This window comes from Branchiostoma floridae, chromosome 5 (assembly GCF_000003815.2).
Source record: "Branchiostoma floridae strain S238N-H82 chromosome 5, Bfl_VNyyK, whole genome shotgun sequence".
Classification (NCBI taxonomy): Eukaryota; Metazoa; Chordata; class Leptocardii; order Amphioxiformes; family Branchiostomatidae; genus Branchiostoma; species Branchiostoma floridae.
The window spans coordinates 9,006,979-9,029,633 of record NC_049983.1 but is presented as its reverse complement, the minus strand read 5'-3'; the positions used below and the strand labels follow the sequence as shown (position 1 = coordinate 9,029,633).

Sequence of the window (22,655 nt, the reverse complement as noted above, 5' to 3'; positions counted from 1 at the left end):
TCCCTCAGATAGGACATAAAATGGAAGTTCTGTATTTGAGGAGAGCCACACCTCGAGCATGTAAAGAACCCACTACACTTATCATAAAATGTAGAGGTCCTTCCCAGTGTGAGTGGATCAATTAAATCTGTCCAGATACATGTACATGTAGCACTCTTTGGTGAAACCCAGTGTGTTACGTCATATATGTAAATCAGATACTGGAATGCAAGCAAATTGTATATATGTGCACTTCCCTGGCATTTCCCTAACTTGTCATTAATGTAGCTTCTTTGTGTAGTTCAGGTTCTCATAATGAGCACATGTATGAAACCTGTAACTGTACAGGAGCAGATGTTTATTGTGTAATTTACCTACAGAGATGCTGATATTGACTATACCATTGATATTGTTGTTCAGGCACAGAAGAGCCGTTTGACCCAGTCACAGTGTCTGGTCTCACAGATGGAGGACTGGCACAAAGGTACAGCCTAGTTGTTTTCCTAAATCTTGCAACATTCTTAATATCTTTATACAACACATGTATATCAGAAGAGAAAGACACTGTCTTAGAGAAGGCACATTCTTTTCATTTGTCAAACAGGAATTCAAATTGGATAAGTTCAGTTGTCAACCTTATCATCATATTATCATATTTGTCAACTGTTAATGTACATTTGTACCTTAGCCAATCAGATTGTATTGTTGTGTGAACATTATTTAATGTAAAGTCTGCCAAAATACAGTTTTGGATGTGTGGATTATCTTATGCATTGAGATTCTGAACAATTACTAACTGGTGCAATGACTGAGTGGATAGAGTGTTCCTCATGCATTCGGGCTGTTCATGATTTCAACCCCCCGAGCGAGTCATACCAAAGATTTTTTAAAATGGTACATGCTGCTCTCTCTGCTTATCACTCAGCATTTGGGAAAGAGTATGAAAGTTGAACACATTCCACTACCAGTAGACTAGCCCCCTGCTGTAGTGATTGCACAAACATTGTGTGGCCCAGGGCTACTGAAACCGAGATGAGCACAACCCTATGCACCGTCTACTGTGTGGAGGACGTTACCGTTACTATAAACTCTTAATGTGATGATTCTACAGGACTGGAGCTATCCACATAGGGGACCGTATCCTGGCCATTAACAGCCAGTCCTTGCGAGGGAAACGCCTGAGTGAGGCCATCCAGCTGCTCCAGTCGGCAGGAGACACCGTTACTCTCAAAATCAGCAGGCAGGAGGGTAGGCAGATATCGCTAGGTAACACATCAGGACACCTCTGGTGTCTCTCTATGCTAACTACCTGACTATCCCTGGGTTGCACTATTTTAAGGTCTATGTCTAATAGAATCATGTTTTATTAGGCTGTACCACACTAGTACTGCTGTGGTGCCCAAAATCACCATGCATCACAATAATTATAGACATGCCAAATTTCAAGTAAAGCTATCTACAGGATCTGGAATTATATACAAATGCACAGACAAAGACAATACCACTGTTGAAGGTTGCTGACCTCCATCATTGAGCTAAAAAGACTGATCAGTAGGCATCAATGGTTTTATCCATATGAAAACTCTTGGCAGTGTTTGAAAATGCTTTATTTGATCCCTTTTCTCCCTTACATTTAAGATACCCTTTAGCCATGTTTTAAGTTGCCCTGTACCAATGTTTTATGTTGCCCTGAGCCCATGTTTTCAGTTTCCCTTTACCCATGTTTTATGTTGCCCTGTAGCCATGTTCTATGTTACCTTGTAACAATGTTTTAAGTTTCCCTGTAGCCATGTTTTATGTTGCCCTGTAGCCATGTTCTATGTTACCTTGTAACAATGTTTTAAGTTTCCCTGTAGCCATGTTTTATGTCACCCTGTACCCATGTTTTAAGTTACCCTGTACCTATGTTTTAAGTTACCCTGTACCTATGTTTTACGTCATTCCTATCTTAAAAATAAAACTTCTCTGATCACACCATTGAAGTTTTCAAATGGACTAGCCCTAAGATATGAAGTTGAATTTGTTTTATGTCAGGTATCTGGCAATGGGAGACAGTTGAATATTGAGCTGGAATATTTTCTGATGTAAAGTTATGCTTCTCTTTATATGATGTTACTTTGAAGTTCATGTATTAGTTTCAGTGCTGTACATGTACATGTCAGTGATAGAATCATGTTTTTAGAATTCAGTTCAAATCAGCGGGAATGAAAAAAGCATGTCTAACTTAGCTGTGCAAAATGGCCTGTTAGTGAACGATGTGCTTGTGAATGCCAAAAGTTGCATGTGTGTTTCATATTTAGTTGTTTGGGTATGTGTATGAGTAGCGTGCATGTCATATCAGACTTAAAAGTGTTGACCAACAATTTAAATGCATACACTGGGTCAGGAAATAGGCAAGCCTAGCAAGAAGTTGTTGATGTCCACCAATAGTAAAAGACAGCCAAACACCAAGAAGGTTTCTACATTGTATAGTATCCTTGATTAGGCCATGTTTTAAAAGCTGCATTGAATTGATAGCCATTGATAAATCGTTTGTCTCACATTGGGAAATCCAACAGAAAATACTTTTAAATTAATAGCTTCCATGCACCATACATCATGTATTTCGGCATGTTCAAGTCAATGGATCCTCTTAGAAGTCAATGCTTGCCAATCTAATATTAGAAACGGTGCCTTATAGAGTGTTTAAACCCACATACAGAAGGGCACAGGGTTTCTCAGTGACTCCTCTTTGTTGTTCTTCAGACCTGTAGTCCCCCCCATGGACACTCGGAAAGATACATGGTAACGTGGAAGTGTACATAAAAGCTGTAGGTTGCTTCCGACTCTAACTCCCCACTGTGCAGCACTGAAACTTGCCTCTCTGTCAAGCTTCCACCAACAGAATGCCTGCATGTGACTTACACCCCCTTTTCACTAGAGCCTGTGATCACGTTGTGACCACTGAGGGACCAAACATTTTGCAGATCGGCCAGCAAATTTGGTGAAGATAAAGAACAAATCTATTACTAAACCTTTTGTGTGTTTTGTTGTCTTTAAAGTCATACTTTTACATCTTGCATCATATTCCAATTTTTTGGAAATCAAGGGTCACAAAAGTTTAATTTTGGTCGCTGTATGGCTGCAACATGGGGTATCTCACTGGACTGTGGTATGGTGGTGGTACGTTGGCATCTGTTTACTCTGGCTCCCAATGTTCTCGGTATATTGGTGACATGGTGGCGGCATGGTGACGTCATTTTTGCCACTTGCGTTTTTTTTACATCTTGTGCCGGCACTGTGATACCTGTTCAGGGTACAGTCACGGTACATGTTTGTTGGTGATGCCATATGCCTCCATACCGTCATGCTACTGGAGTCCAATGAGCAACCCCCTTACGCAATCGCTGTCTACTAGTGGAAAGGGGTCTTAGGAATGTGTACATGTAGAAAGGACAAAATCTAATAGACATGGCAGTCTGAACTACTTTTCTTTGCATCATTCTAAAAAAAATGGCCACAGTGATTTTTCTTAAAGACCTGTAGGAATGCTTCTGTGTAGTTACATGTAGGCATTAAATGAGATGTATGCAAGTTTCATGACTTAGCGATTCCTAATGTGATGTCAGGATCTGTTTGTAAGATGTGCAACATCGTTTTGTATATGCAATGCATCTAAGGGTTTGTGCTTGAATTCAATGGTCTCATTTTGTATTGCAGATAAGTTTGTGGTAGATGGACCCAAGTCAGATCAGGAGGTAAGCATCCAGTGATAAAGACCAGATGATAGCCCGGCATCCAGCCATATTAGGGACTGTACGATATTTATCAGGGGGGGAGGGCTGGTGCATTAGGGGGGGAGGGCCATGTTAATTTTTTTTGAGGTGGGGGGAGGGCCATGTTAATTTTTTTTGCGATAGGGGGGAGGGCCATGTTAATTTTTTTGAAAGAATTGTTTATACAATTTTTTGTTTTGTTATCTTGATATGGCCCTAAAACTGATAAAATAAGCCTTCTGAATAGCCTAAAATGCAAGAGCTTCCCGGGGGCTTCGCCCCCCTAGGTCCCCCAAAGTGGCGCTGCCCTGGACCAGCATTCCCGCCAGGCATACATAATTTCGTCTACGGACTTATTTTTTTCTGGAAAGACGCACTCGGCTCGGCTGAGTTTCCCCAAATATTTAAGTTACAAAAGCGGTGCGCGGTAAATATGTGAAGAATCCAAAACTATACACTTTTATATTTTTTATTTACAACATTTCTTTTGTTTCAAAAGGACAAAATTTGCGGCAGAAAAGGGGCCGCAATATTGTTGTCAAGCGTCGATCGACAGCACATGGCGCGGCACGCCCCCCTCCCCAGACGGACTGTCGATCGCACGCACGTTGGGACGTCTTTTCGGGCTACTCCTTCGAGGCTAAACCGGCACTGATCACTGCCAAAGACGCAGCAGATCACCCTCCTTCGTATAATGTATAACGTTCTTGGTCTACTCTACTCCATGTCAAAAGAAATCCAGCGGTGAGCCAAAGATTTCACGCCGAAAACGGGGTTACCTGAGGTCGCACGAAACAAACGCACGCTCCTGGAAAATGAAGGCGCGGCCTTGTAAAACCCGACCGATTCGATAAATGATAAATTTGAGTAAAATCATCGGGCAAAATAGAAAAAAGAAAGTAGAAAAAAACACAAGGTGTGATGGCGCCGTCATTCTATCCTCTGGAAAAACTGATTTGATGCGGGAGGGCGCAACATCGATCGCACGAGGTAGGCATTTTTTATTCAATGCCGGAAAAAAATTGGCAGGATTTTTCCATGGGCTGACGAACTCACTGGCTAGAGCCCTGTTTGGAAGCATCAAAAACCCAAAATGTTCATATAGACATGACTGGACAAATAATACCCGGGCCAGATCACGGACTGCTGATTCCCCGAGCTTATAGTAAGTTATAACGTATTTTGGGGGGAGAGGGCAGACGTCGATTACTGAAAAACGGGAGTAAAAAAGGCAACCGGCATCCAATCTCGAGGGCATAATTTTCCTCTCAAATTGCAGGAAATTCTGCTTTAGAGGGTCTGAAAATCCAAATTTTCCCGGGGGAGCATGCCCCCGGACCCCTGCCCCGACGCTGTGAAAAAATCCAGGTGTGGCAAGAACACTGGCGCCCTTGTGCCCTGACGTCGATTAAGATTATTTCATCAGTTGTTTTTCTACCCGTTTGATTTTGCCTGTCGGGGGGGGGGGGGGGGGCCATGTTGATTTTTTTGAGGGGGAGGGGGAGGGTCACGTTAAATTTTTTTGAGATGGGGGGGAGGGCCATCAAAAATTTTTTTGATCAGACTTCCAATGCACCAGCCCTCCCCCCCAATAAATATCGTACGGTCCCTTATAGCTCCCGAGTCTTTTGTGGAGAGGACAGACAAGACTCAGGAGCTTTAATACGGCTGGATACCAGGCTAGACTTTTTATGCTTCATGATGATTAGATAAACCTGGTATGTGCACATGCACATAGTATATGAGTCTTAAGATTTAGAATTGGAAGTTAAAGTTGCCAGATGTAAAATTTGATCTACGCACAAAATAATTTCCCTTACCTCCAGTAGGTTCTGAGTCTGATTTGATCTTTTTGCATAACACACAAGCTTCCTAGGCATGCTGCGGCTGACAAACAAATAATGCAAACATCTAACCAAGGATCTACTGAAGCGACCTTATGCACATGTACATGTCAGTTACATACTGCTCATGAATGATATGTGTCTGCCATGTTCGTAGAATGACAGCATTGGAAAGGAAGAGAGCCAGACGAAGAGGGTGCCCCTTCAACATACCCCAGTCCCTAGTGTGGATAGTGCAGTGGAATCATGGGATGGGTCAGCCTTGGAACCAGGTAAAGCATTGATGCTTAGTTTACATGTACATCCATAGTTTCAAAGGCATAAAACTCTTTTTGTATCACACATGCTTACTGCATGGTTTACACTAGTACTTTGTCAATTAGGGACCGTACGGCGTTTAGTGAGGGGGGAGGGCCGGTCGCCAGAGGGTCGGGTAAAAAATTTTTTGCTAGGCCCTCCCCCCAAGTCAAATTTTTTTTGCTTGGCCCTCCCCCTCCTGTCAACTTTGAAAAAAATATTCAAGACGCCAATAAAACACTGCGCTCCCATTTGGAAATGTGCTTTGCATCATACTTTTTCATGATTTTCATCGAGAAGCAGATCTCTCACCCCTAGTAAAAAAAGGAAAACAGAATGGCTCGAAATATCTGCTTAATAGAGGGATAAATATCTGCTTCATAGAGGCATAAATATTTGCTTTATAGAAGCTATTTCATTGTTTTGATATTAAAACAACACCTACAAAGCATTTGTATCTGAATTTCTAGTAGATTTGCGCCACGAAGCGGCGCGCGCCCCGCTCCCTAAATTTACGTATTGCAAGCTCGCGGGCCTGAGCGGCTTGTCGGAAACTATTTTTAACACATATAATTTGGACTTTTTTTTGGTTCTGTGGTGGTAATAACTTATGGTAAATCGGGGAAAAAAATGAAAACCAAAACGACAGCACGATTCGACTACCAAAACTGTAGTGGGGAGGGGGGCGCCGACGCGTGACGCTGATTTTCCCACGGCGGGGTAGACGGGTCGCCTCTCTCCAGCCGCCGGTGGGCGTGAGAACGCAGACTTGCAGGAGATCTTTTACTAGTTTTAGAAATGCCACGCTTTTTTGCCACGATTTCCTGCATTGCTTTAAGTTTTTTTATGGGAAAATTTGCTGGTTAGATGACATTTCTATGAAAAAAAAATACGAGGGTTTCAAGTTTTTGAGAACGACGTTCCAAACACCATGTCCGGCGCCAAAGGCACGAAGAATCGCAAGGTAGGTCCGGGAAAATTTTGAAATCTTGACCCTCTTAAAAGCTATTTCCTTCAGTTTGAGGGAAATATTTTGCTGACAAACAAAGCTAACTTTAATGGCATTTCAATTTAGAAATACAAAATTAAATCCCCCCAAACACATCATCACGATGTCGGTCACCAAAGGCGCGAGGCCGGTCACGTCGAAAGGGATCCAGGGAAATTTGCAAATATTTACCCTCGAGCTCTGAAACGCCATTTCTTACATTTTGAGGGCAATAAGACAGTGGTAAATTTTGCTGGCAGACTAATCTAGAGTTTAATAACATTTCTGTAAGTGAAAAAGGTTTTCGAGGTCGTCATGCAAAAGCCCCGCCCCCTCCCTTTCGCATTTTCACTGTGTCCCGAGCGCCAACCTTGGGTGATCCCTTGCAGAGGTCCAGAAAAATTTTGAAATCTTGACCCTCTGAAACGCCGTTTCTTGGATTTTAAGGGACATATTTTGCTGGCAGACCAAGCTATTTTTTTTTGCTCGGCCCTCCCCCCAAGTCAATTTTTTTTTGCAAGGCGCTCCCCCTGGCAAAATAGTTTTTTGCTTGGCCCTCCCCCCCCTGGCGACCGGCCCTCCCCCCTCGCTAAATACCGTACGGTCCCTTACATGTAGGTCTACCAGACTGCCAGTAGTAGCTGATTGCCACCAATCTCTTTCTTAGGGCCTTTATTTGCCTTTCTTGATCATTTTTTATATCCCTAACTCAAAAATAGGTTATTTGTTTAAAGTAAGTTTAAACATGTCCTTTTCATTCTGTTATTTTGTAGGCAACCCTGAGGGAAACTCGCAGCACCCCCAGTCGGGAATGGTTGTGACTGCCCAGGTGCACCACAATGACAACCAGACCAATCACATGACAGAGAGGCACACCCTGAGGAGGGACTCTACCAAGGCAGACAGGAGGATGGGGGAGAGGTTGCACGACGAGTGGGACGCCCAGTCCCACAGCTACAAGAGCAGCAGCGACATCCTGGACAATCCACAACTGGACGAGTATGGTCTGGTACAGGTACAGTTCACTTGTTTACTACTAAACTCTATTGACTGCTTGAAATTGTGCCATTGTGTGGTGTGAGTGTTATATGGGTTATAGAACCACAGCCTTGTGGCATGATGCTTTTAAGGGCTGAAGCTATTGCTTTGGTTTGGTCAGAATTACTACTTCTGTTAACAATGCATGTTGTAGGCATGGATTGTTTGCTTTTGAACTTTAGTCAAACTCGAGACGAAGCTTAATGCTGTATCAATAGTCTATAGTTAAGTGCCCTTATCTGACCTTCACTCCATGTACATGTAAGTATCATTTTTGTGAGCCATCCTCCCTTTTTAGCAAATAATGTTACAACACAGTCAAAACTGCCCTAGAACACCACTCATCAGGGGACAGATAAAATCTGGTCTAAGTGAATTCGAATAGGTGGTCAATATAGACAGGTTTCTTAATGCTTATGTAAATGGGAAAAAAGGTATTGAAGAGCTCATCTAAAAGTGGTCATATTGGTATATAAGGTGGTCCTTCTGTAGAGGTGGTCACTAGTACAGGTTAAAATCTAGCTTCCTTCATTTTTACTCAAGATCTGGCCACTTTTTAAAGTAAATGTCCAGGTCAAAACAGTGTAGTCACAAAACAGTTTAATAACAATACCACTCTTCTTTCTCTCTAGGCACTTGAGGACCTGGAAACCTGTGGCCACTCCGAACTGATGCGACAGATCGAGCAGACCATCGGCCCCGGCAGCAACCACGCGCACACGCTGAACTGCCGCCCCAGGCCGAACCAGTCCGTCATCAGCTACAGCGACAGTCACAGCATGACCCTGCCGGGGTCCAACAGGGGTCAGACTCCCGCCCTCCCCACCAACAAGAAGATACAGGACCAGATGAGTCTCATCTTCTCTCCTACGCCTATTGAGATTCAGAAGGTACGACTATTGATGATATTATGCCATACTAATCTGATTTGTTGGTTCACAGATTTAAAGAATAATGCTGGAAACAACAAACAAATGGAAAATCGACATAAAAACAGAGTAAGATGGAAAGGCTGGACATTGATTCACACAGTTACAGTGAGTTAATATAGACCTAAGTTATCCTCCCAGCCAATAATTTTAATCATTGTCTCTTACTGAATTTTCAGGAAGAATGACTTATAAGTTAGAACCAAGATAGTAGATTGGGATGACCTTATAATTACTGCAAATTTCAGCAGTTTTGTTAAGACTGTTTGTTTGAACCTTTATCTATTCATGAAAGCTCAAAGCGGCCTGCAGGCCACTTTTCATTGAGGTCATGAGGCAAGGGTCAGACAAAGTATATAACAGAGATACAGTTACATTATTTAGAGTCCTTATAACTTATACGTCCTATAAGTCTATATACACAATTTTTACATACAAAATACATAATAGAGAGAAAATCACTATTGTGACATTACACTGTCTTAAGAATTGCGTTCAATTTCATGATAATTATAATGGAAATGTCATAAAAACTTTGACTAAAAATTTATTGGAGAACACAGGTCTTTCACTGGAAACATATAGGAGAACAACTGACTTTCAATAGTGATGTTATACAAATATCAAAGCTGTTGATTGCCTTCCAATTCATTTCGTCTGTCTTTTTCAGGTGACTCTGTTCAAAGATGATGATTACGGAGACTTCGGCTTCAGCGTGTCGGATGGTTTGGTGGAGAAGGGAGTGTACATTAACAACATCAGGCCGGGGGGACCGGCTGACCTTAGCGGGGTCATCAGACCGTATGACAGGATACTGCAGGTACATGGAGGATTTACTGTAAATTTTGACAATTTTTGTTTTGTTTCCTAATCTGCAGTCTGTCACCGCAAACTCATAACAGCTTTAACATACATGTGCAATGTATGTTCTGTCCTCCATTGTAGCCTCCGTTGGGGGGCACTGGTTTGCGATTTTCAATGTGGAAAGGAGGTTAGCCATGTTTCGAAATGAGGCAAAACTCCCTTCCATGGCAAACTCCCTTTTCCAGCATAATAAGAGAACCTAGCCAATGTTGAAAATCGTGGACCAGCGCCCCCCCCCCCCAAAAAAAAAAAAACAGCCCCGTTCAATGGACTGCAATGGAGGCTACCTTTGAAACATTAGGGAAGGAATGATTTGACATTTTTTTCTCACCCCTTTTCATTTCAAACACTGTCCATTTTGAAGTCTTCTTGCATGCTCCTGAATTTCATTTATGAAATCAAAGTCTACAAGGAATTAGATATTTGGAATGTTTTAGCTCTTATCTTTGTTTGGAAATATTTCTCTTACCCCATCTTACATTGCTACAGTTGGCTTGTACTAATGGAAAACATATCAAAGGTAGTCATAACATTGAACATGTAACAGTGGGGTTCTAGCGCTGCCAAACTGACCACGCCAACAGCTCTTGAGCTTTTGGTGTTGTGGTTAGCACGTTGGATTTGTGATCCGGCTGCCCGGGTTCGGCGCGGGTTCGAATCTCGGGAGTCGGGATGTTGTTTCTTTCTGTTCTTACTCGCCCCTCTGAATTTCTACAATTTACACACCACCTCTTAAAGTGGGTACTAGAGAAAGTGCCTCAGAAGCCCCACCGAAGAAACGGGAGCCTTACGTTTTCAGTATATTCTGTATACATGTAGTTGGCCCTACAGCATGATACACCAGCTTTGCAGTATGCGGCGTGGCAGCAGCTTGTTACATTACACTGAATGACCTGTCGCAGCATGTATAGCTACAAGCCTTGCACATGTTTATAGCTATCTAATGAAGATGCTTCTACTGTACTTGGTGGCAACCAACTCTACGGACGTTCTATCAGTGTTCTATCCAGTCTGAATTGTTTTTCCGTCCCCTAAATATTGAATTTGGAAATCCCTTTCGAGCACCAGAGGTCCTAGAGGGGTCCAGGGGCATTCTCCCCCTGGAAAAGTTTGAAATCAAGACCCTCTAAAACTCTATTTCCTGCATTCTGAGGGGCAAATTTTGCTGGTAGACTCTGCTTGGTTCATGTGTTTTGATATTTTTACATGACGATTTTTGTCCATCATAGAGGACGGGATTGGCAAAATTTGTGCCCGTTCCAAACAGCAAAATTCCGTCAAAGGACGGAAGGATGGATGCTGGCTAGAACCCTGTGTTCTACCTTAGTTTGAAGCTGCAGTAGAAGAAACAACATGGTTCACAAAAGTATTTCATCAATAGGCGAATTTACTTCTACAATATATCCTTTGACCTGCAGGTAAACAACAGCAGGACCAGGGATTTTGACTGCTGCCTGGCTGTTCCGCTGATCGCTGCGTCGGGCGACAAGATCGAGCTGGTCATCAGCCGCAACCCGCTGGCCCAGAACATGTCCCAGGCCAACCTGGAGTGGGGTGAAGAAGCCTACCAACATCCACAGCTCAACCACAACACTTCTAAAACACTCTAGAACACAAGGGAACGCTGTGAACTTGGAGTGGGGAGGGGGTGGCAAACCAACGTTCACTACTCAGCCAGTAGAATACAACTAGAACTTGGACTGGGAAGGGGGGTGGCATACCAACATTTGCTACTCAACTAGTAGAACACAAGAGAACTTGGATTGGGGGAAGGGGCAGGCACACCAGCACCCATATCTTAACACCATCTCTTCCAAAACACTGTTTGACAAGAGGTTGGGGGAGGGGGGCATATCAACATCGACAACTCTACACTAACTCTTCCAAAACCCTGTAGGGCACAATGCTATGGTTATGCTAGCATGGGTCATATGTAAACTGTGGTTTGTGTTGTTGTCTGATAAAGGAGTGATGGCAAAGGTCTTATAATTACACAGAAGTGCTGGAAACTTGGAAAGGAGTCCCTGGAAGGACAGTGATATTGTAAGCAGTGTGGTAAATAAAATTCCAGGTGTCTTGGTCAAAGAATTCCTACTTAAGCCTGCATTTGCTGAAAGGATGGCCATGGAGATGTTTATTTTTTGGGATGGAAGGTCTGTAAAAGTTTGGGATGCTCTTTGTAATTGACTCTAAAGAGCATTACTATCTAATTTACATTCTCCATCTACAAGTTGAAGTGTTTTACATGACATGCCATAGTTTTAATGGTAGACACAATACATGTACATCTATGAATATTTGTGAAGTGTGAACAAAAGAATACTCATAACACTCATAAGCAATATATTTTGACATCCTGTTTAACAAAGCAAAGGTGAAAGGTAGCAATGGACAGTTTACACCCAATGTGGTATACTCACCTCAATAGGTGTAGAATCCTTCCCATCGTCTTTAGACACTTAAACTATCAAAAGAGATTATAGTTCTGGGCATGTACAGGACTATTCTTTACCATATAGTAAGAATGATAGTTTATATGCCCTACACCCAGAAGAACATATTCCAGAAACCTTACCGGTATACCAGCCAGTGTTTTTAACTTAACTTAAACTAAGAGGAAGGCAGTCTATATAATATATTCTCACATGTAAAAGAGTGTTTTATTATTAGCTTGAACAATCACAGTTACTGAAGGACTGGTGCATCTTGCATCTTAGCTATTTGGACCATCATTTCTCACAGCATGTAATGGTTGCATGATGTGCTGATCAAGCATGCCACCTAGCAGCTTAGCATGTCCCTGCAGGCTTCTTTACGGGGAACCAACTTGGCCCTGGACTGACGGATTGAAGTGATTGGGAGAAGTTATTATGATAGAGACAGGATGAACTAGGGAATGATGTAGGGTTAGCATAAGGAATGGAGGGGGTTCTGAATTACTATCATGGAAGCTTGCATCTGTTTGTTGCAGAAAGACATGTACAATGGTAATGATGGAAACTATGGGAATGTGGCTAGCAAAGTCTTCATTGTTGCTCTTGCATTGTATTAACATTGGGTTCTTTATGTGCTCTCAATGTGAACTTTTACCATTTACTTGTTGTGCAGCAAAAAAAAGAGGTCAATTGTAATAATCATTAAATCAAAACTTTTCTTGGAGTGAGCCACATAAATCCACCATTTGGCCTCATAGATTTTTAATTCCAAAAGTTAATGTGTTACTGATTAGAATAAACTAGCAATCATTTTGCATGATAGGAAAACATTGATCAGTGCTTCCAGGAGCTGAATATTTGTATGATATTTGAAGGGGTGCCAAACGGGTTTTCTTTTTAAAAAGGTCTTCCAATGTACTACTATATATACACACAGTCTATTACACTGGAAAAATACAATGTTACACTTAAAAGTTAATATTATGAATATTACCACTATATTTAAGTTACAGAAGTGTTAAGGTATAACATTATATGGATAATTTTGTTAAAATGTGGAAATCTTATAATTAAGGTATCAACCTTGTATTTATCCCCAGATGTCCTGGTTCGTAAGTTAGAATTACCTATTGAAGACTAGTCAAGCACGAAGTGGTCCATACTGGGATGGGTGCCAAATGGAGTTTAGTTCTCAGTCATGGTGATTTCATGGCAATTATGACAGCAGAACACTTAAGCGGAATGGATTGATGACGCTAATTCTTCCATACGGAGACAAAGAAGGATTGTTGCAACATAAAATCCCTTGTGGTGATACAAAATGTACATCATATGTACCCACCACAAAATACAAAGTACAACTCTAAGCTTTGAATCATAAACTTTCCACCTTACTAAATACAATTTGATGTGGCCTTTAGAAGTCATTCTTGAACAGGGTCTCACCTCAACGTTTCCGGTGCTTATACAGAGCACAGTACTTTCGTAAAAGTTGTGGTTCAAACTTGTTTTATCATGCCAGCATACCTCATTTGCGTACCACTTAATATGTTAAGAATTTTATCATAATTTAAAGCATGATAATCATTGCAAGATATATCAATATGATATGGCCCCAAACGACATTACTTATATGTATAGGAATCATAGCAATGTTGCCAATTGACACTTATGCTTAGCTACTTTGTTTAGTTCTACACATATACAGATACTGCAGGCAGTCTTTAGTAGGTGTTCTTCACTAAGATACAGTTTAGAAACTTGATTAGCATGTTGTTGGTTCATAGACTACAACAATCATACGATAACAGTGACGTACACTTTTTAATCATTCTGCTATTCTATTTTTGTTTGTTTTTATACTCAGAGATATGTACATCTAGATGATAGCTACAGCAAGTACTGGGGTACTTTCCACCGTTTCAATCGTGTAGCTACAATTTCGAAATTAGACGTCCTTATGTGTACCATCATATTGTGCCTTCATACAGAAAATAGAAGGATTATATTGCCAGAATTTGGGGTCTTCCATGTCTCGATACAAGACCTGTTAGAAAAAATGTATTTAGAAGCCAATGAAATAAAGATCAATAGTATCATTGACAAGAACAATCAGTGTCTAGAGGTACGTTATCAACAACAAAAGTATTTTTGTATGTTCTTTTTCTATATGAATCATTATTGTAGTGTATTCATTATAAATAACAGGAATCAGAACCAGAGAGACATTGCATGCTACTCGAACAACTTAATATGTACATTTACAATATATCAATACAATAAAGATAAATAATTTCTTTACGACTTGGTGTTCTTGTCCTTTTTTGAAAGTATATACGCATGTGCACCTCGTAGAGGTACAATCATGTCATGTAAAAGTCATGATTATTAATATTGGCATAATTCTTATTCACACACTTAAATAAATCAAGTAAGTTCTGTCTGAAGTAAGCCCTATAAATAATATAATAAAATATTTTTTTAAGCCTGGCCCTAAAAGGTAAAGGTACTCGTAGTCCCATATCATTTTTGAAGCTGTAAGGGCAGTTTGTTGTGATGCACTGTGTCTAGGGCACGATACTGGAAGACGGAGCCCACTCCCCTTCTTCCACTGCCATTTACCTCCCCTATATCCCAACCAAACTCAAAAGTACCCATTTTCACACCTGTTTGGAGTGAGGAAAGTTGTATAAAGTGCCTTCCCTTAGGACACAGCGTCTAGCAAGGAGTGTCAGGAATCAAACTTGACTTGACCTTCAGATCTCAGCATCCACTAGCCTAGCCATTCTATGCTAAGTAAGCCCAACAGAACTTCAGAATCTTATTATATTCTCCAAGCAGATGTTGGGTCGCGGAGATAGTAGTGGCTGGGAGGGAAGCAAGCCAGTAAAAATCCTGATCACAACTAACTACTAGATGTCCATGATCTAACATCTGCTTGGAGAATAAGCTTATCATAGTTGGGACTTACAACCAGTAGAGGATGTTTATGGGCAGCTGTGGTTAGAGTCATTCTCTTGAAGAATAACAGAATTGTCAGGTAGGTTGAGTAAATCACTTGTTGCAAGTGCTGAATCAGTTCACAACCAAACTGTTAGGGGGCTCTGTTAGTACAGTCCTATGGTCAAATCAAGTGACAACTGGAAAGTTTGTATCACATTAAACTATTAACCATAACATACCAGCTTTGTAACTATAAGCTTCATAAAACCAGTTTGATAGGGTGAAACACTCATACCAAGAAATACCCCTAATATATAATCTTTTTGATATGTGTGGTGGGTTCTTTAAAGTGTTCAAGTTGTGGCAGTATCAAAATTTGTAACTTTTTTTTAAAGTCAGGCCCTAGACTTACATAACGTGACTCAAACAGGTTCTTGTTAAAGAAAAGACACAAAACTTTTATTTGATATTTTATTAATGATATATTACAAGTAACAGTGTCATGTTATGGGCATGTTCTATATCACTCGCTGTACACAGAAACACTCAAACAACACCCACAATTTATACAAGGTTTCTTCCCTGTGTAACAGAGCTTGGCTACATCCATGGACATGGTAATAAATAAGAGGTAACTACAAAAAATGACAGAGTACAGTTCAGGGTAAATAACTTAGCAACAACCTACATTGTACCAATGCAACAACATATAAAATCTCCAGTCTGTAGGCGCCTCGCCCCTACTACGACGATTTTATTCTTGTACAAAAATATGACTATATACAATAGTAACAGTCCATATATAAATACCATTCCAATCAAAAAATAATACCAATTGCAAGAGCTCAACCAGTAGCAACATCAGGGATACTGTTTACCATATTTGGCGATTTCTCCCTATTACATTGTAATTAGGGGGGGGGGGGAGTTAGGCAGGTTCAAAGTCACTCATCGGTTATGTAAGAAATGATGCCTCGCACAAGAAGGCGTCTCTCGGTTGGTAGAGTCTAACGTTAGTATAGCGACAGATCTGATCAGCTACAATCACTCAGAAGTCCGGAATTTCCAGATCGACTTGTCGTCTTGTCAAACCGCTATGAGGGTGTGAAAGGGTTTTGCAGAAAGTTTAACCTCACACAAATTGTTAACCACAAGGTTGATCGTCAATATTATGAAGTTGAGAAACTGTACAATGTGTGGTTTTACCACAGTCAAAATTTTGCTACGCACTTTTAAACAAGTCTAGACTACTAGAATTCCCTTCCACACCCTCAACTATCATAATTTTTCCATTCCTTTGCAGTGATACAGTTGATGTTTTGAATGCTCTGGTGTAATATACATCAAACATTATCCCATTGTTAAGATTCAAACAGTTTTCCTGTATAAAAAATCATTAACTTTTCACACAGTAAATTCCAAGGTAACAAATATAAATTTGGTGCCATATGGCACCATTTTCTGTTCATCAATAATTTGTGTTTCCTCAAAATATTGATATCCTTATTCCAGCTGTACACTTATCGTTACATATTTCCCTTAAGTAATGAATTTGGAATATTTTGATTTCTTAAAGTCATTTTTACAGAATATATAACTTTGTTCCCATGAGTAGTACGGGGCATGTTCCCTTGTTCCAGTCAACTGTGCTGTGAATCATATTCACAATTTAAAAGAAAAATAGCTAAAAAATGGAGCCAAAATATTCTATACATTGGATTTTTTTCAAATTGAGGCTTGCTGTTGAAAGTTTCTGATAGCTGCGTCTTCCTTGATCTAATCAAGAAATAATACACAACATTTGGAGACTGCGTTGATATACAGCAAAATAACATCACGCAAACCACTGTAGAAATGATTCCGTCAAACAAGGAATTTACAGCAATCTGCAGCGTACAATTGTAAATTTTACAATTATATATTCAAGCACCAGTTTTAGCACCTGTTTTTAGCATCGGTAACAGTAGAGTTCTTTATCTTTTGCCATACAATTGTTTGTGTAGACTGTAGTTAGTAAAAGCTGCAAACATTGTGCAAACTCAAACTCTACATATATTTTAGAATCAAGGGCATAGCTTCACATTAGTTTTTGTAATCTTAATTATAACTTCTTGAATTTTATACATTATTCCAATGGACTGCAATATACAGGATTCCCAAAAGGGCAGTTATATATGTAAGGGCGAACACCTTTAAATTTTCCCGCCCTGTCACTCCTTTTAGGCAATGTTCACAGTAAAAGAGGACAAAATTCCCTATCTCTTCTCTTCAACATACAGAACACAACTTCAAGAGGTTGAAACAAAAACAAATAAAACATACAGGTAACGTTTAATACCCCAAGCAAGACAGAAATTTGCCTGAAGGAGTAGGAGACAATGAGGTAGTTGATGACGTATCATGACGATGACGTTGATCTCAGCTTCTGTAGGGCTCGCATCCAGTAGCTGAGTCGGGGGCTGACAGTCTTGGCCTTCTGCTTCTTACTGTCCACTGCAGGAGAGTGGAAGGAAAGGATATTTGTAAGTATGTGTCAATCTGTGTCAATTAATATGACATTTCAACTATCTTTTGTTATGATGTGAAGTGTAAAAATTCTGTAGCTACATTTAATGGCACTTGAGCAGGATGATTAGAATCAATTTTGAAATTAGAGTTGAAACTGTTCTAGTTTGGAATGCCATGGGGTGCTACGTTGCATGTTTTGAGTCTGAAAATTTATTTGTACCATTTGTTGTCATATTGTAATGTTATTTTGTGGAGGTTGTCATCTTCCCATCCTTCCATTGCTTATACACATAACGTTATATATAATGCATGTAATAAATGTTGCTAACTGCAACAGCACGGAAAAGAGAAAAATACCATACCAAAAATGTGATTCAGATTCTAAGTGCTTGCTTTGTGAGAGTAAAATTTGATAGGAACAAATGAGTCGGGCAAAGGGTTGGGGAAGGTCTTGAGAGATTGTGCTCTAGCAACAAGTTAAGAGTAGATTTTGCAATGGAACTGAAGAGTTTGGAAAGGTCTCCACTACAATTTTATTCTGTATCTACTCACCACAGTCTTCGATATTGCACTCGTATCTGTCGGTGGGTCTGCTGACGTGATCACAGTAGGTCTGGTCCAGATCCTCCCACGTGCCCTCAGACACCTCTCTGGTACAGGTCAACGACCTCACCATCACGCCCTCCCCGCACGTTCTCGAACACTCGCCCCACGTGCCCACCCTCCATCTGGAAATGAAACGAAATGGCAGTTTAGAAAAAGTTGCGATCATTTCCACACCTTTTGGTGTGTCCATTTCTACAGCAATACAAGGCAACTACATCAGAACTCTTGTCTACTGGAAGTGGTGTGTGTTCAACTCCTTTAACCTTTCTCATAAATGACAGTTACGTTAAATTACTTTAAATGCATTAAATTTGCCGGGATTTGATTTTGCGGTAGCGGAAAAATGGAGTGTTTGCTGTGGTTTTGGGTTTGCAGTAGCATCATCCCGTGACTTTAAATGCATTTTCAGTGCTGCAATGTAGTGACATACATGTACTGTCTTTAAAAATCTAGCACCCATCTACGAACCGCCAGTCTACAAAACCACTTACTGGTTACTCGGCAAGGGTGCCACAAACGGACAGAACAGTCCACTTTTGACTTTGACACTGCTGACGTAATCAACTGTACTGATCTAACTGTATCTGCCAGCAGTTTTTCTTAATACATAGTACAGTTACTATTGCAGTACTACTTTAATTTGTACCATGGTGTTATATAGAAGGTCCTTGACATTGTTAAGGAATTAGCTCCCCAATGTCGTTACAAATAGAACATCAGTCGTGCCAGAAAAGCCTCAAGCTAGTGACATTGATTGGAATTTGGTCGTCCCAATGTCGTAACTAAGGAGATACAATAACATTACAGTTAAAAATCTACAAGGTGCTATATTTAGCCATACTTCATCTAACCCTCTGTAATTCCTTGTGGGGATGGAGAGAATGCTTAAGGGTGGGCGTAAGGTTGAAAAGGCTTACATCAAACAAGACAGTTTCTTGGCCAGGGTTGAAGAAATATGTACACTGTCATGTACTTGTAATTGTAACATAACTTTTCAGGGTAAAAATGGCTCAGGTCATGCAAGATTGCTTCATGGCCAACATCACAGAATTTGTACTGTCTGGATAGTATTCAGGTCCAAATGGCTGAGATCAAGAAAGACATGGGTTGACAAAATATGTACAATGTAATGTTTATACCTAAGATGAAGACTTATAATGGCTTGAGATCAGAGAGATTCATGGCTGGCATTCAAGAAATCTGTGCACTTCTAGTTAAAGTTGAAAGAAGTAAGATTGCACCAGGTTGTTTTGCGGTCAGGGTTAGTGTTCTATGTTTAAAGAAAGTTCATGTTTAAGTTTAAAGAAAGTTAATGTTCGAGCTAAATGTGCAGTCAAATTTGGTATCAACAATCACTCAAGGCACTGTGGAAAAGAGGTTGGTTGGGTTAGACGGTTGGCAGAGGGATTTGACTTTGTAAACTGGATGTATCTGACTTGAGTTAGACAGTTGGTCGTCAGAAAGACTAGGCAAAATTGGACGTATCTGACTTGGGTTGGACAGTTGGTTGGCAGAGAGACTTGACTTTGTAAAATTGGATGTATCTGACTTGCAATTGGGTTAGATGGTTGGCAGAGAGACTTGACTAAGTAGAATTGGATGTATCTGACTGGGTTTGACTGATCATGAGTGTGTAGAGCTACATTTAGCAGCTAGTCAGAATAGTGTTTTCTCACCTGACAGGACAGGGGTCTAGGTTACAGGGTATTCTGCGTTCTTCATGTGGCTTCTGCAGGTGCTGACAGTACTGATTCCCCACCACGTACCCTGTATCACTTCTCTGGCAGAACAGTGTCACTGATTTAGTACCTGGAACAATAAAATCAGCAATCATTATCTTAATCTCTACTCTTTCTGCCCTTACTGTAACTGTTTGTGGTATGAAATGTCTATATATAATGTTATAATATATATGCACTCGCTGACACTCAAGTTTACATGTAATATATCAGTAAAAGCATAGACAGTGGTCGTTGCGATGCACAAAACTTTTTTGATCAATCGGGAAAATATTCCAAGGAAATATGGTTACTATGGACAGGTAGACCTAATGCAGGGCCGGTAACGCTGGTTTACCTTTATCCATGGGGTAACCTAATCTATTTTAAGTAAAAACAACGTATCTAGGGATATCAAGTCAATGGAGATTTTTCCACTTGGTATCCCTGAATGACGTTTTTAAAACAACAGACATAGGTTACCCCACGGTGAACTACATTATGTACGTGTAGCATTACAGGTTTGACAGCAGCATTAAGAGTTTAATTTTCAAAACTCTCTTGTCTGTAAAGTTTTGTTGAAAGAAGATTGACATACCTCCAGCACAGTCTTTGGAACATTCCCCTTCCTCAGTAACCCAGACATACAGCTCCGTGGGTTCTGTGGTCGGGCTGGGATCACTTCTTGTTTTCATTGTCTGTCTCTGTGATTTTCTCTGGATGTGACTCTCTTTTCCTAAACAAGGAAAAAAGCAATCATTCATCAACTAGGTCACTCTATATTTGAAATAGCAGCATGGATTTTTTAAATTCAAATGATCGTACACAATCAGACCTTATAATAGCTCACTATTAAATCCAATGATTCCAAGAGAACAACCTACAAGGGGTCAGAATGCTTACCTTTTAGCACATTAAACTTGTAGGTGATTCCCTTATTGTCCATAGAGATGCCTGTATAGTGGACCATCTGTGGAGAAACATGTCATAGTCCATTATCAGAATCATCATCAGAGAGATAGAATAGAACTTTGTATTCTCTGGTACATAATATGTGTGCATTAGTGACCAATGCAGTGCAAAATTTAATGTTTGCAATCTCATCATGGTTGTCTACTGTTGAAACCTCGATTTACCATGATGACAGAAAATGATACAAGAAAGATCTCACTTACAGTGACTTCTACAGGCTTTGTCAGCGGCCCCTTTGCCTCAAACAGGAGTTTTAGGTTGTTGTACTGTGTGGTTTTCCAGCCAGCACCCCCGTAGAAGAAGTAGTGCAGTCCAGCATTGGGCCGAAGTGGTCTCTCCCCATCTGCCTCCAGGCCTACAGTTATGATATACAAAAAATCTTCAATACCGGATAGAATAGTGAAATCTTTAAATTGCTAATCATATAAGGCAGCGATGTTTACAGCTTGGTTATGCGCAGTTTGAAAGGAAACTACTGAAGAACAGTTTAAAAGTCAACTGCAAGCTGCTAAATTTGTAAGATCTAATAATAAGTTTGCTTGAGGAAAGTCTTACCAACAAGATTGCGAGACATCTCTCCTAGGGGTACCGCAGATGAGATGGTGATGTCATAGGCTGACTCAGGTAGGGTGACAACAGTGGAGGTACCTGTGAACAGATAGATGACATCAACGCAGGTGAGACAACTTTCTCAACAATTCAATAAAAGGTAAATTGTGTGAAGAGTTATCAGGTATCCAGTTATTACAGGCCAGTAGGATTGCTACTCTGAAAGGCAAAAACTTAATGTCTATGTATTGCTGTTACGTCGAACCAAGTCAGACTCTTCACTGAAAAGTAGGGACTAGACAAACATAAAGGAAAACTAAAGAAAAAAATATTGGTAGAGTAAACCTCTCCTACCATGGTTGTTTCCTGTGAAAGTTCCTTCGATGACTGAACACGTGGACCCATCACCGTTACACACGCCACAGGTATCAAACTCAGCAGAGGAGCCAAACTCACCATCACAGCCCACTTGCTGGAAAACCAATATTGAATAGAGTTATACTAAGAACTTCAGAGCTTCCATAGAGCAGTTTCACACTTCACATGGCCATTTGAAAAGATTCATGTACAAGTACATGTATGCTGCTGTCCTTGGTGCTACATGGCTTTCCATCAGGGACAATACTTCTCTGTATGATATATTTTCTCTTGCAACTTTAGTTATGTTACACCTTCTCTACAGATTTCTCCTGCACTGTTTGTGTTGTAGTCAGTGCTGTTTGCATGTGACAGCACTTAATAACAATAAATCCTCACCTTACATGACCCTTTAACACAGATGCTGCTGTCCTTGGTGCTATGTAGCACTCCATAAGGGACATTATTTCTCTACAAATTTTCTCCTGCACTATGTTTGTGTTGTAGTCAGTGCTGTTTGCATGTGACAGTACTTTAAATGAATCCTAACCTTACATGACCCTTTAACACAGATGCTGCTGTCCTTGGTGCTACATGGCTATCTATCAGGGACATCATTTATCTACAGATGGTTGTGCTGTTATCATTGCTGTTTGCATGTAACAGTTCTTGGCATATTTTCTCACCTTACATGACCCTTTAACACAGATGCTGCTGTCCTTGGTGCTACATGGCATTCCATCAGGTACAGGTCCATGGTACGCCCAGGCACCGTTGTTATGCTGGCACCACAGACGACACGCATCATCACCTGTATGGATGGTCAACGTTTTAGGTTGTGCCCAGGTTGTACATAAATGGTTGTCAATAAAT

General features: G+C 40.6%; 2 protein-coding genes across 8 annotated transcripts in view; one reads left to right on the top strand and one right to left on the bottom strand.

The window, feature by feature from the left end:
- LOC118416567 (glutamate receptor-interacting protein 1-like) overlaps window positions 1-14,430 on the top strand; it is a 114,467-nt gene extending 100,037 nt beyond the window's left edge. For 5 of the 7 annotated variants that reach the window (XM_035821716.1, XM_035821721.1, XM_035821720.1 and 2 more), the window contains 8 exons: window positions 400-463; window positions 1,091-1,245; window positions 3,679-3,716; window positions 5,736-5,850; window positions 7,637-7,878; window positions 8,534-8,791; window positions 9,501-9,650; window positions 11,113-14,430. In XM_035821716.1, coding sequence (XP_035677609.1) covers window positions 400-463; window positions 1,091-1,245; window positions 3,679-3,716; window positions 5,736-5,850; window positions 7,637-7,878; window positions 8,534-8,791; window positions 9,501-9,650; window positions 11,113-11,304 — 1,214 coding nt within the window. In that variant the 3' untranslated portion in view covers window positions 11,305-14,430. The remainder of the gene's footprint in view (window positions 1-399; window positions 464-1,090; window positions 1,246-3,678; window positions 3,717-5,735; window positions 5,851-7,636; window positions 7,879-8,533; window positions 8,792-9,500; window positions 9,651-11,112) is intronic. The other 2 variants (XM_035821719.1, XM_035821717.1) reach the window with 2 other exon arrangements.
- A 1,099-nt stretch (window positions 14,431-15,529) lies between these two features.
- On the bottom strand, window positions 15,530-22,619 carry LOC118415913 (ADAMTS-like protein 2). Its single transcript, XM_035820849.1, has 9 exons — window positions 22,469-22,619; window positions 21,780-21,897; window positions 21,432-21,524; window positions 21,080-21,231; window positions 20,808-20,874; window positions 20,503-20,640; window positions 19,863-19,995; window positions 18,133-18,308; window positions 15,530-17,565 (listed from the first exon to the last, which is right to left on the bottom strand). The coding sequence occupies exons 1-9, from the start codon at window positions 22,517-22,519 to the stop codon at window positions 17,471-17,473; spliced, it is 1,023 nt and encodes a 340-aa protein (XP_035676742.1). The 5' UTR covers window positions 22,520-22,619; the 3' UTR covers window positions 15,530-17,470.
- Between the last annotated feature and the right edge of the window lie 36 nt (window positions 22,620-22,655).

What these genes read in the sequence shown, in the direction of transcription:
- LOC118415913 (XM_035820849.1), bottom strand. Translation starts at nt 22,519, where the DNA reads ATGCCATGTAGCACCAAGGACAGCAGCATCTGTGTTAAAGGGTCATGT. An exon ending in TTTCACAGGAAACAACCATG is followed by an intron (nt 21,525 to 21,779) that starts GTAGGAGAGGTT and finishes ATCTGTTCACAG; the next exon opens with GTACCTCCACTGTTGTCACC. An exon ending in CTAGACCCCTGTCCTGTCAG is followed by an intron (nt 18,309 to 19,862) that starts GTGAGAAAACAC and finishes TTTCATTTCCAG; the next exon opens with ATGGAGGGTGGGCACGTGGG.